Source organism: Toxotes jaculatrix, chromosome 20, assembly GCF_017976425.1.
Source record: "Toxotes jaculatrix isolate fToxJac2 chromosome 20, fToxJac2.pri, whole genome shotgun sequence".
NCBI classification, from domain to species: Eukaryota; Metazoa; Chordata; class Actinopteri; family Toxotidae; genus Toxotes; species Toxotes jaculatrix.
This window is the reverse complement of record NC_054413.1, coordinates 17,709,328-17,721,436: the sequence shown is the minus strand read 5'-3', so window position 1 is coordinate 17,721,436 and position 12,109 is coordinate 17,709,328. Positions and strand designations below refer to the sequence as shown.

The following is a 12,109-nucleotide window of genomic DNA, read 5'->3' as shown; positions in this document are numbered from 1 at the left end:
CAACCAAGGCGCTCCCTAGTGGGTGCCTATGTACCAGGTTAATAATTCCCATCAGTAACACACACAAAATATAGAATGCAGTCTGTATTAAGCGTTGTTGTAATTACTGAATTGTAACAGTGCAGCCAGAGCTTTAGTGGATTCGCTGAAGAAATAGATCCTGAGCTCCGACCAGTTTGACTTTATCAAACCTGCTGTGGCAGAGACTGTAATGTGAATGTGCGTTGAAGGAAAGAGTAATGGGCTGCTGAGGAGTAATCACCTGCATTTCAAGAGTCTGGAAAGTGAATATAAATATTGTGTGTGTGTGTGTGTGTGCGTGTGCGTGTGCATGTATGTGTGTGTGTGTGTGTGTGTGTGTGTGTGAGCCAGGCAGGATCAGAGTGGGAGGAGGGCTGCACGTCGTGCCGTTGTGTGAACGGGAAAAAGCTCTGCCAGCTGAAGTGTCCTCCACTCCACTGTGATGAGGTGAGACACAGACACACTAACACGCCATACCAAATCATTATTTGTCTTATTGTGTATTTTGTATGTACGTATTTATTGATAAGCACCATCAAGGGGAGGCAATAGTTAAATACTATGTTTCTCCAAGATCCTGTATTCAAAGGCAAGTGGTGAGTGATATGGATAAGGTTATTTTCAGAATTTGACCTTTTATACTGCTCATAATAATATATTGTGATGTTGATGACAAGGGAATGTATGTTTTTTTGCTAATCCTAAATATCTGAAAAATCAAGGTGCTTTATTGGATCAAGGCCATGTACTGTGCCACACCTGTGCCCTGTTTGCACGGCAGATGCAGCTATTTATTAGAAGAGGAGAATGTGAGCCATAATAACTCTCTTCAAGTTAGATTGTTCTCAAAGCCAAACAGACATAACGATTCTCACACACAGAGGCACGATCGGTCTCCCAGACAAGCGCCGGTCAGTCCATTAAACCGCCGCCACCACCCCGGGGTGGTACGGTTCATACAGCATCTCTTATGGTCACAAACATCTCAATTACTCTGGGCGAGGGAGAAAATGCTCCGCTCCCTCAAGAATATGTGGGATGTTCTCTGCAAGTCGCTGGCTGAAGTAGATCAATACCTGACTCTCCGATCCTCCCACGGGTCTGCACTTTTTTCCTTTACCGCGCCCTTCGACCTCTCGTCAAACACCAGCTCCTGGTTCCCTCATTAAGCATAACTGAGTTTCATCCCTATTCAACATAGGGACAAAACTGAATTCTGCAGAATGAATATATAATCCACAATAAATATATAGTAAATTTAAATTTTAGTATCAGCTGAAATATATATTATATGTTATATATCAAGTGTAGTATCCTCATAGTTTTATGGGTACCAGTGCATGCTTGTCATTGCCTGTGACAGCCTGCGCAGACACACAGTCAATGCGCAGTCGCACACATACATGGGTGGTTAACGGCTGGTGACCTCGCAGGAGACGGCGAGCCGAGCTGTCAATTATGGATGCACTCTGTACAACTAGAGGCAGATGAGGAAAAAAAAATAAAGTCCCCATAAAATATGAATGAACTTTTGTAGTCCTTGACACAGGTGGAACTTTCGGGTGCTGCATAAATACAGATTCTGTCCAGTCAGAGAGAAATAGACTGAGGGTGAAGGGTATGACAATGTCAGAATAAACATAGTTGGTGGCATCCCACTGAGGCTGCCATCGTGTTGTTTTATTTTAAAAGAACTGAAGCTTGTTTTCCTCCAAACAACCTTTTGCAAGGCTTCTCTCTTGTTCCGTCGCTACAGATCTACAGGATCTAGCCATGCATCTAGCCATGCATCTAAGAAAATCAACAGCAGCAGCTCCCTCCAGAAACATTGTCCCTGTTTCTCTGGATAATCCACAGAACACACTGCCAAGGGTTTGTTTCTATAGTAATGAAAGCTATTAACAATGTGGTCTGAAGCCCACGGATGAAAATCCATTCAACTCCATTGGTGAATTAAAACCAAAGTGACGCCGCGTGCGGCTGAATTCAAACAGAATAAGAAAACTTTTGTTTGTTTTCTTTGGATTAACTTAACTCAAACAAGACGGATCATACAGCCGTGCTCACAGCTTAATGTTTGGTCCTAAAAGCTCTGCGTCTCGCAAGGACAAGAATGAATTCATATACTATGCTGATTCTTCATTCTCTTCATTTATTGTCTTTGCTCAAAAAAAAAAAAAGCAGCAAAACTATGTGCATGGCAAGATTCCATAAGAGGTAAGTGATAAAATGTGTTTCGTACGATTCGGGTGCAATGACCTTACATAAAAGGCTGTTCACTAATGAAACGACTTGACGACTTCATTTATTAAAAAAAAAAAAAAACAATCTTCCCTCTGTGGTGATGAAAGTCAAAGTCACTGTAGAAAAGTCAACTGTCTCATTCTTGACACAGTAAGCTGAATTTATATCTTTAGCACCACAGCGCTGTATAAAGGCCAGACTAAAAATAAAATGCCTGCTGACGTCCAGAACTTAGAGGAGAGGGGTGGTTGCACGGTGAGCTCCACGAGGTAGACAGTCCACGCAAGTGTGTCCACCTGTGGTGTACTCGGGTCTTTGCGCCATTGCACTGTGTGTCTCCGGAGGCGCTCAGACTTCCGTAACTATTTGTGCTCGCGTTCTCAGATCCCTCACCCCCCCCCCACCCCACCCCCTCCACCCCAGCTGCACTAAGTTATGCCTCAGTGAAAGCACTCCTTATCCAGGCCAATATGAAAAGGTCATTTAATGCACTGTGTTCCCTCTTTTGACAGGCTGTGAATTGGTTACTGTCAGTGCCGTCTGTTATTTATGACTCAGCTTACAGTTAATGGCATTGCTTGTTTAAAATTGAAATCTCCCCAAACATGCCTCCACTGCTCTGCTGGGAGCTCCTTTTCAAGCTAATGTATTGAAAAGCTTCTGTTTTCATATCTGGTGATAAAAAGCCGTCAAACACCGACTCCTCTTTTTTTTTTTTTTCCTTTTTTATTCTGTACCAGACACAATAATAGAGCTCTGATTTCCATGTCACAGCCTGTAGATGACACAAATCTGACTACCCTTTACTTAAAATGCCAAGTGCCCTTTGAAATAAGCAGAATCCACATTTCACACCATTTCCCACCCCCCTTCCACAGCACACACACACACACACACACACACAGCCTCTCAACTTAAAGCACTTGAAATGGTCCTCTCTCTGACCTCCCACCCTTTAAGTGGGTGGGCTCCTCCATCCCTGAGGGAAGGCTGGCGGCAGTGCAGAGTGGGAGGAGAAGTCCTCGGGGTGAACAGTTAGGAGCAGTATGTGTGTGCATTTTAGAGAAATGGTTTAGTTGGATGAAGTTTCAGGGGTGAGCTGAGGCTGGTGTCGGTGAGGGGCGCTGAAGCCTGCTGTCAGACTGTGTGTGTGTGTGTGTGTGACTCTGCATGCTAACAGCAGCTATTCTCAGACAGGGACACCACGGGACACCCTGCTTTTCTCTGGACTGTTCTGGATCTCTCTTCCTCAGTGGCTTCACTCATTCTGTGTGTGTCCTGTGTGTCCTTACGTCACTCTCTCTCTCTCTCTCTCTCTCTCTCTCTCCTGCTATTTTTGGTCTTTTTGTCTCACTTTGTGATTCTTATTTCTGGTCCTTTTCCCATCTGTTTGGCTGAAATCTTTGTGTTGCAGCCTGACTGTCGAATATGAAGTTACTCTCCCTCCCTCCTTCTCTCATCATCTGTTCACATTCTCACTTGTTATGTCAAAAGAATGACACCAGGATATATGTAGTTATACCTTATTCTACCTTACTCTCTGCTTTCCTCTTCTCTCTTCTTCTCTCCTCCATCCTGAATCCAACCCTGGTCCTCGTGATCCACTGTGTCCCAGGTTGAGAATTTATTAATGATCACGTTTTGTAGGTTGTCAGATTTTTATAGCTGTGGTGAGTATGTTATCGTGGCTCTAGTTCACCTGAATGAGCCATAATTCTCTGTATACACACTAAGTGCTTATCATCACATGCCTGATGAAAACTGCTACCAAGACGTAGTTATTACCTGCCTAATAAACTGACCGTGAGTGTGATTTCTGTTGTTCATCCCTTGTTGTGTTACCACGCACCTGTCTGTTTTCATTTAAACGGATGAAAGGAATATTAAAAAGACAAATCATGTCATCTCTCTCAGGAGGAGGTGAAGGTGGAGGAACCAGGCAGCTGCTGTCCGGTGTGTAGGAAGCAGTTTCCAGGTCAGTGCAACGTACAAAACGTAGAAAAACACATCGCAAAACTTGAATGAATCCATTTGCATTCAGTTCTCTGAATAATTCATTAAATTGATAAATTAATTCATGAACCTTTTGTATGAGAATTGCTGAAACAGGGGAATTATTATATAAAAATATGTGTCAATAAAACACAAAAGCTACACTTTCATTCTGTAGCTGTCGCCTCAGTTGTGATCTTAAACTCAGGCTCATGATATTACATATTTCCTGCCATCTCTGTATATTCTCTGTGGTAATGCTTTTTCATTTATGCTCATGGAAAACGAATAGTTGAAATACTGCGTGTTGTAAAATATAACAACCTCAAACCAACATACACAAAATCACTGTGCTTCCTTGTATTTCATTTCATGACTTGCAAACCACTTCATTGGATTTGAATGCTCTATAGTTTGTTTTATAGGAGGCTGAAAACCAAGTGCTGCAGTGCCCAATTAGTGAGAGATTACATTACTTAACCTACATTGGGGCTTTAATCTCTCCCGCTGGAGGAAATGTCACATGCTGCAAGGGGGCATGGCAATGTCACCGTGCTCTCTGGAAGGAGCTCTGTGGCTCTGTCTCCTCCTTTGTCTTTTTCTTCCTCCTTTTTTTCATGCAAAAAGAAAAAAAAAAAAAGTGCCTCTGGTTTCTCATATTCACCACTTCCTTGCCCCCTCTGTGTTCTCCCTTTGCTTTGTCCTCCTTGTGTGTTTTTCTTCAGGCGAGCCCCAGCCAGAGTGCCGTCGCTACGTGCAAGTCAGGAACATCACCAAGGGAGACTGCCGGCTTGACAACGTGGAGGTCAGCTTCTGCAGAGGACGCTGTCTGTCCAGGACCGATGTCATCCTGGAGGTATGGAAAGAGATATTACTCTTCGAAACATCTTGTGGGTGACACTGATGAGTATTGACTTCAACGTGAGTGACAACTGGGAGCACGGTGAAAACCAATACAGGCAGCAGAGTGGGCTGAAAGGAAGCGGTTGAAAAAAAAAAAAGCTGTTGGTTGTAATTGTATGCAAACTGCCCCGTCAGGGCTGCACACTTGTGTTTAATCACATCGTGTAAGTTCAGCCCCTACAGTTAGGGATTTCTGCAATATTCATTTCATTAGGAATGCCTGTCAGACTTAAATGACCAACATGTAGATATAAAGTGCCAAATAAAAGAGCAAAACAATTTGGTTCCCCTCACAGAGCCGCTAACCGTTATTAATAACAGTGTTTACAATATGCAAGAAAATCATCAGGATTATTGCTTTAGCCAAATTTCCCATCTGTTTTCCTCCCGGAGCGTGACCTGACATCAGGGTGTTAAGTGTGTTTTTGCAAAACAAAATCAAGAAGAACACTTGCCCCCCCCCCCCCCCCCCCCCCCCCACCCCCCACCGTGCAGCTGGTCACACCTGCTGTAATCTCACATCTTCTCAGAGAAACACAGACCGTGAAGACACTTGCAGGGTACAGGTAAGTGTCTCCGAACATGGCGACGTGATTATTCGATCATTTTACCTTCTGTGAACAGTTGTAATCACAACTGGCAGACGGCAGCCTGCCTTCATGTCCTCTCTGTTCACGCCCATGGCATGAAAACAGGTAAACAACAGTACACAATTCAGGAGTTGAGTCACCAGTGATCTAAATATAGATGTTTTTTGATAGGAGTCTTGTGAAGGGGTCACGTGTGGAGCGTGTCTCTCCTCTTCTTTCTTTCCTGCCTTCGCTTGTTGTGTTTTCCATCCTCAGTAAGACAGCGAGCTCATCACCTCATCACCATGGTGACTTTGTTTCTTCTTTGGCATCCATACATCTTCCACTGTAAAAATAGAGTCAGTCATGCTGGGAGATTAGTAAAAATAAACATCAGCTCAGCCAAATGTGTCATTACCTCCTGTTACTGTGGCAACCAGGGATGGTAACCAGTGACTAGGAAGTTCCCCGTTTCATTGATCAGCAGGACTGGAGAGAAGCAGGAAGGCGTTCACAGGAATCACATGCTCTTTTCACTGCCAGCTGAAGTATTAAGACACACACACACATATATATATATACACACACACTTTTCAAAGCGTGTGAAGCACTAATAACTGCTATTTTTCAGAGAAGCTGAAGGTGTTTCGGAGTTTTTGATATTGGGCTCCCTCCCTCCCTCTCTCCTCCTTCTCCTCCTCCTATTAACTGTCATTCTTTGCTACCATGCATTGTACTTTCTGCCGTCTCTCTCCTCCCTGGGTCTTCGCCTGCACTAATTGAACACACGAGCACAGCCTCTATCTCTAGCTGCCTTCTATCATGCAAAAGCACCGAGGCTGGGTTTTTGTATTCCAAGAGATACAGGGAAAAAAAAAAAAAAATGTATGAATTATCACCTTATTGTGAAATTTGCGCTTGTGTGGTGTTTTAGCGTTTCTTAATTATTTTTCTTAATCATTCGGTATCACTGCCTGCACCTGCCTGAATGTTTTGTAGAGTTGGAAGATAATTCTCTGTATGTTCATCACTGTTATCAGCCCCTTACATGGAGTCAGTTGATTAATTGCTACTACAGAAAATGTTTCTTTGGTTCGATCTTCTCTCGGATTTGATTTCACATTTTCAGATGTACCACAGGAAAATTGGTGCTGAGCCTCTTATTGACTCGTTTTGTCTTTTCCTCCTTGCTTTTCCTGTATCACTCCTGCCAATAACCTTTCACCGCCTTTTAATTTACCTCCTGTTTTCCTCTCTCTCTCTTGACCTTTGCCACCTCTTCTACCCATCACCTCTCTATTCTGTTCTTTCCTCCTCTCTCCCAAATTCTGATACTGTCTCGTAACTTCCTCCTCCTCTAATTGCACAAGTCTCCTTATCATGTTCCCATCTCCTAATTGGTTTCCTCCTCCCTCTCTCTCCCACGCAGGAGCCGTACCTCCGGTCGGTTTGCGAGTGCTGTAGTTACCGTTTGGACCCCGACAACCCGGTCCGCTTCCTCAGCCTGCAGTGTGAGAATGGAGAGAGCGAGCCTGTTGTGCTGCCTGTCATCCACAGCTGTGAATGCACCAGCTGCCAAGGTGCGGAGGGGGGGGGGGGGGGGGCGATGAGAGGCCGAATGGATTTGCATGTACATGTCAGTGTGAAAGCCCAGCATTTAAATACATGTAAAAATGTTTGTATGTGACCCAGTTACACACAGGCTCCCAGCAGGCACAGAAAGTCAGGGAATTTGATTGAAACATATATAACTAGAAGGATACTGCTGAATGTGTTTTATAATGTTTCTCATGTGGTTATTATAGACCGTGAATATGATCCATCCAGCTAACTTTGCTCCTCATTGCTTTTAATTAGAAATGCCTGCAACAGGATGAAATAATAAAACCATGGTCAGCACTCACATGACTGGCCGCATGCTCATCATACAACTGAGCTCATGGTCGGCTGGCGTGGCGTTGTGGCCAATTTAAAGTTGAGAAATCACATTAAACATGTTCTTACGATGCAGTGAAACCTGTCAGAGTCTCAGATGACTCCGATTAAAGACACTCAGTCTCAGTCTTACTTAAACAGTTTACCTATAATCTGTTGCACAGACTCAAACAAATTTTTATTTCATTTTAATTGTATATACTGGATGCAGTTATTAAATTATGATAATTACAGCAGCAGAGCTTGATCATTCTCAGGAGTTTGAACGTTCTCATCTATGCATGTACAGTGTCGGGTTCGCCTTGAAAAATCTGAATAAGTGTCATATTTGCAAGTTTTAGCTTGAGAACTTTTTGCACTTCCAACAGCTCCTGATAAAGTCGGCTTTAAAGAACAAAAAAAATGACCCCGTGTCCAATCAACCATGAAATCAAGTTCAGTTATGCCCTCACGAAAAAACAGGACCCAGCTCTTTTTTTTTTTTTTTGTAGTTGCAACTTTAATTGCACTTCAGTGAGTGTTGTAGCCGCAGGTGTCCTTTTGGAGTGCTGCTCGTTGTCGTGTGCAGGTGGCACATGAGGCCGTTGATCCACGTAAGATCTTCCATTAGTTCTTTGGTCCCCAGCTTTATCTACCTGACACACCCCCCATTGACCTGTGAGATGTAGTAACCTTTCATCAACACCACCCGTCATGTTCCAGATGTATTCATTTGGTGCCATTTTAAATTATGTGTGATTTAACTTTACTGATTATAGAAAAGGGATTTTGTTTTTCATTTAAGAGATGTTGATCCTGGAATTGTCAGGGTTTAGGTTTGGTCACTGTTTCTTTTTTTTTTAATAGGTTTTATAGAGTTTGCATTCACACTATCAGCATTTGAAGTTGAATGTTTTAACCATTAATCTGTAACTTTTATGTATTTGGACTTCTGGGCTCACTTACCAACTAATCCTCACTCCGTTCAGGTGGTGTTCAGGTGTGCCGGTCTCTTCTCCTCCTAATGCAGTTTTTCAGTCGCTTTACATTAGTGCTGGTCTGACACAAACATACACACACACATGCACGGTCGCTGACACATACACACCTTTCCACAGATTCACACACACACACACACACACGAGTGTGCAGTGTAGACTCTAATCTTAGTGAAACATACGTTTGCCTTTGCCCACCATGAATAATTCAATTGAGGATCCCACCTCTGAAGCAATTATGTGCTAATCCATTCATCAACATGGCTGATTGCATTAGTTAATTGGATGTAGCCACATACGACACAGAACAACCCCCCCCCCAGCTCATATTCCCCTCCCAGCGCTACACTCCCGCGGACATCACGTCTGACGGATTTGGTTGTTACGGCGATCAATCTTCAGTAGCATGTGGCCGTGCTCTCACACACACTTACACATATTAACTGCCACTACAAGTTTTCTCACTTCTTATCTGATGCTCCTTCCCCGGCCTCTCACACACTTCATCCGTACGTTTTTCTTCTGCGGTTGGGATTTTGTGAAATGCTTTTTACGTGCATTTCGTATTTATAAATGCGTTTCTAATACTTTGTCCTGACCTATCACAAGTCACAAGCTCAGACAGATTTCAGAGTGAAGAATTTATCCTGCAGTGGAAGCAGTTTTCTTTTTGCTGCATGTGTTAAGTTATTAGAGAAAACAACAGTGAAGTCATGACACTATCAGTTCTCATTGTTTCTCCTCTTCACAGGAGGTGACCTGTCCAGACGCTGAGGGAGTGTGCGTGTGAGTGTGTGTGTGTGTGTGTGTGTGTGTGTGTGAATGTGTGTATGCACTAGCGAGAGCGAGAACAACACGAACGCCTAGCCAAGTGAGAGCACCACACTGAGAGCCAGCTGGGCGATACATGGAGGTGTCTGGGATGGATAGATGGACGGATGAAAAAGTGGAAAAGTCCTGAAAAAAAAAAAGTCCCTGTCGATGCACACATTGTTCTGTAGTCCTTAGTCATCATATGACTGGATGTTACTGCTGATCTTAAACTTCCTGTTCTGAAACTTTGTTTATTCTTCCGCCTGTACAGCCTTTTTCCACTGTATATTTATAGATTAAAAGACCTGTGATACAATCCAAGTAAGACCTAATATACATTTCTATATTTTTAATTTGTATGTACATGCACCAACAGTCTCCTTTAAGGTGGAGTTTACAGTAACTGGTTAGATGTTTTGAAGTTTACAGTGCATGTCCAGTGGACTGGTCATTAAACATTTTGTACACTTGGAGAATCCTGTTGGCTATTTCTTTTTTTTTTTTTCTAAATCAATGTTTCCTATATATATATATATATACCATATATGTCGTTGGTTCGCAAACTTTATTTAAAACAGAAAAAAATGTGGTTATCAACACTTGTTCAAAATGAAAGAGCCTTCCTTTTAAGGTATACCATTACATTTATATTCAGGCATGACCCAGTTCTGCATGTAGTTCTTCAGCCCACCAACATCACTGTATACTAAATAAATATTAAATGGTTCCAGTTCACAAACACTGAGTTTACCTCTCAGACTGCATATTATTTTTTTTTTCCGTACAATGCACCGGCTGTGTTTGGCCTTTCCATTTCAGATTAATGGGTAGCTTTGCTTGTAATGTACACGTCTGTAAACATATTGAAATGATCTTTAGCTCACAAACTAAGATCTGGAACAACTAAGGCTCCAGTAACACATTAAAAAATTTCGACACATCGCATAAGAATCTCCTTCCTTTATTCTGACATGCAAGACAAACAGTGGGTGTATTATCACCATACTGGTCACATTTTACAGGAGTTACATAAGTTTGCATCATCCAGTTGAACAGAGGCAGACACACATACTCGTGGACGCCTCTGTACAACTGCTTGTTTGTGTCTCTTGGCCATAATACAGTCTTCCAAAGTTAATGTTCAGGCTCTGAGGTTTCAGTGCAAGCAGATGTAAATTAGAAGTTAATGTTGTGCAATTTTTAGTGATATTTTCTTCCAAAGAAAGTGTAAAAAAGCTGTAAATATTCCTAAAAACGATGTCATACTGGAGCATGAATCTTTTTTTTTTTTTTCACACAGCACACTACCGGTCACTGCTTCTGCGCCTCGCTTCGTAAAAGTGACTGAACTTAACAGTATTTGTCAGGAAAGTGACGACAGAGTTTAATTTGCTGCTAAAATGTTTATTCATTATAAGAAGCTGTAGCTTTTAATGGATGTGTCAAAGTGATGCCGAGAGCTTTTTCACTTACCTTTATTCATTACTGTGCAGGGTAACGTGCATAAAGAACCCTACAGTAAACTCTCTGTCTGTCTCTGTGTACATGTGTGGGCCTGTGTGCGCCGGTAAATACAGAAGGAGTGTGACAGGCTGGGATCTGTCTCATCCATGACAATAAAGCGCAGCCTGCCTTTTTCTTTTCCTCCTTCCTCTTCTCCTTCTCATCTCCTCCTTCCTCCCCTCCTCCTCCTCCCTCTCTCTTTTCCTGACTAAATAAGGGAGTTGAGAGGGGAAGGCTGACCAGCACGCCTCCTCTAGCGTTCAGCTGCCGTAGTAAATACTGCTGGATGTAATAAGAGCAGGAACTGATGCATTTTTAATTCATACCAAAATGTCACGTTTTGATGGATAGTTCCTGAGGCCTGGTCCAACTGCAAGGCTGCAATTCATCATGTCTAACCTATGATTAAAAGAATGATCGCTGGAAAAATGAATGCACTCACGTTGCAGTGCGGGCCGTTTTGATCAATGCATCCACGGTGCAGCAGTGTTGCTTTGGGCCTGTGTCTGACAGAACTGAAAACAAGAAACTTGTACACAGTCAAGGCCTATTACATCCGTGAGATGGATAGAAAAATCATGTTCCAATGGATTTTTAAATTAAGCAATAACTGGGAACAGGGATGGGCAAATTTAGCAGCATGAATTCCTGAATAAAAAATGTAAAAATTCCTGTCAATGACCGGCCATTCAAACTTGGTGTCAGTTTCTTTTGCTTGGTTTCAAGAATGAGCAGCATGAGAATCAGCATAGAAACTACAGAATAAACTCTGCTCCCTAAACTCATCACTGGAACAATGGACCAAATTAAACACAGTTTGAAAATGTTGTGTCACTGTGTAAAGAATAAGTTTGTTCAGTTGGCAGGCTTGAGAAAATGAATTTCAAATCAGAAGTCACTCATTTGATTTGATTGGTTTTTAGATTTCATTCGCAGACACCACGTGCTCACACTGCCCAGCTAACTGCAGCAAATTCCCTACACAAAGAATATCCCAGTCTTTCCACTGTTTGGAGACCATTCATAGAGAAGGAGAAGCAGGTGAAACGCAGTCAAAACAGGACGGGGGTCGATCATCCATGCGAGGTTTCTCCCCAGCCCCACAAAATCCGACAGCTCGTGAATGCATCATTCCCATCGTGACGGAAGGGG

The 12,109-nt window shown here is 42.7% G+C and overlaps 1 protein-coding gene across 1 annotated transcript in view; it reads left to right on the top strand.

Moving 5' to 3' along the window:
• sspo (SCO-spondin) overlaps nt 1-9,508 on the top strand; it is a 56,140-nt gene extending 46,632 nt beyond the window's left edge. Inside the window, exons 113-117 of the mRNA XM_041065404.1 lie at nt 373-468; nt 4,180-4,240; nt 4,983-5,113; nt 7,159-7,309; nt 9,393-9,508. Coding sequence (XP_040921338.1) covers nt 373-468; nt 4,180-4,240; nt 4,983-5,113; nt 7,159-7,309; nt 9,393-9,415 — 462 coding nt within the window. The 3' untranslated portion in view covers nt 9,416-9,508. The remainder of the gene's footprint in view (nt 1-372; nt 469-4,179; nt 4,241-4,982; nt 5,114-7,158; nt 7,310-9,392) is intronic.
• The last annotated feature ends 2,601 nt before the right edge of the window (nt 9,509-12,109 follow it).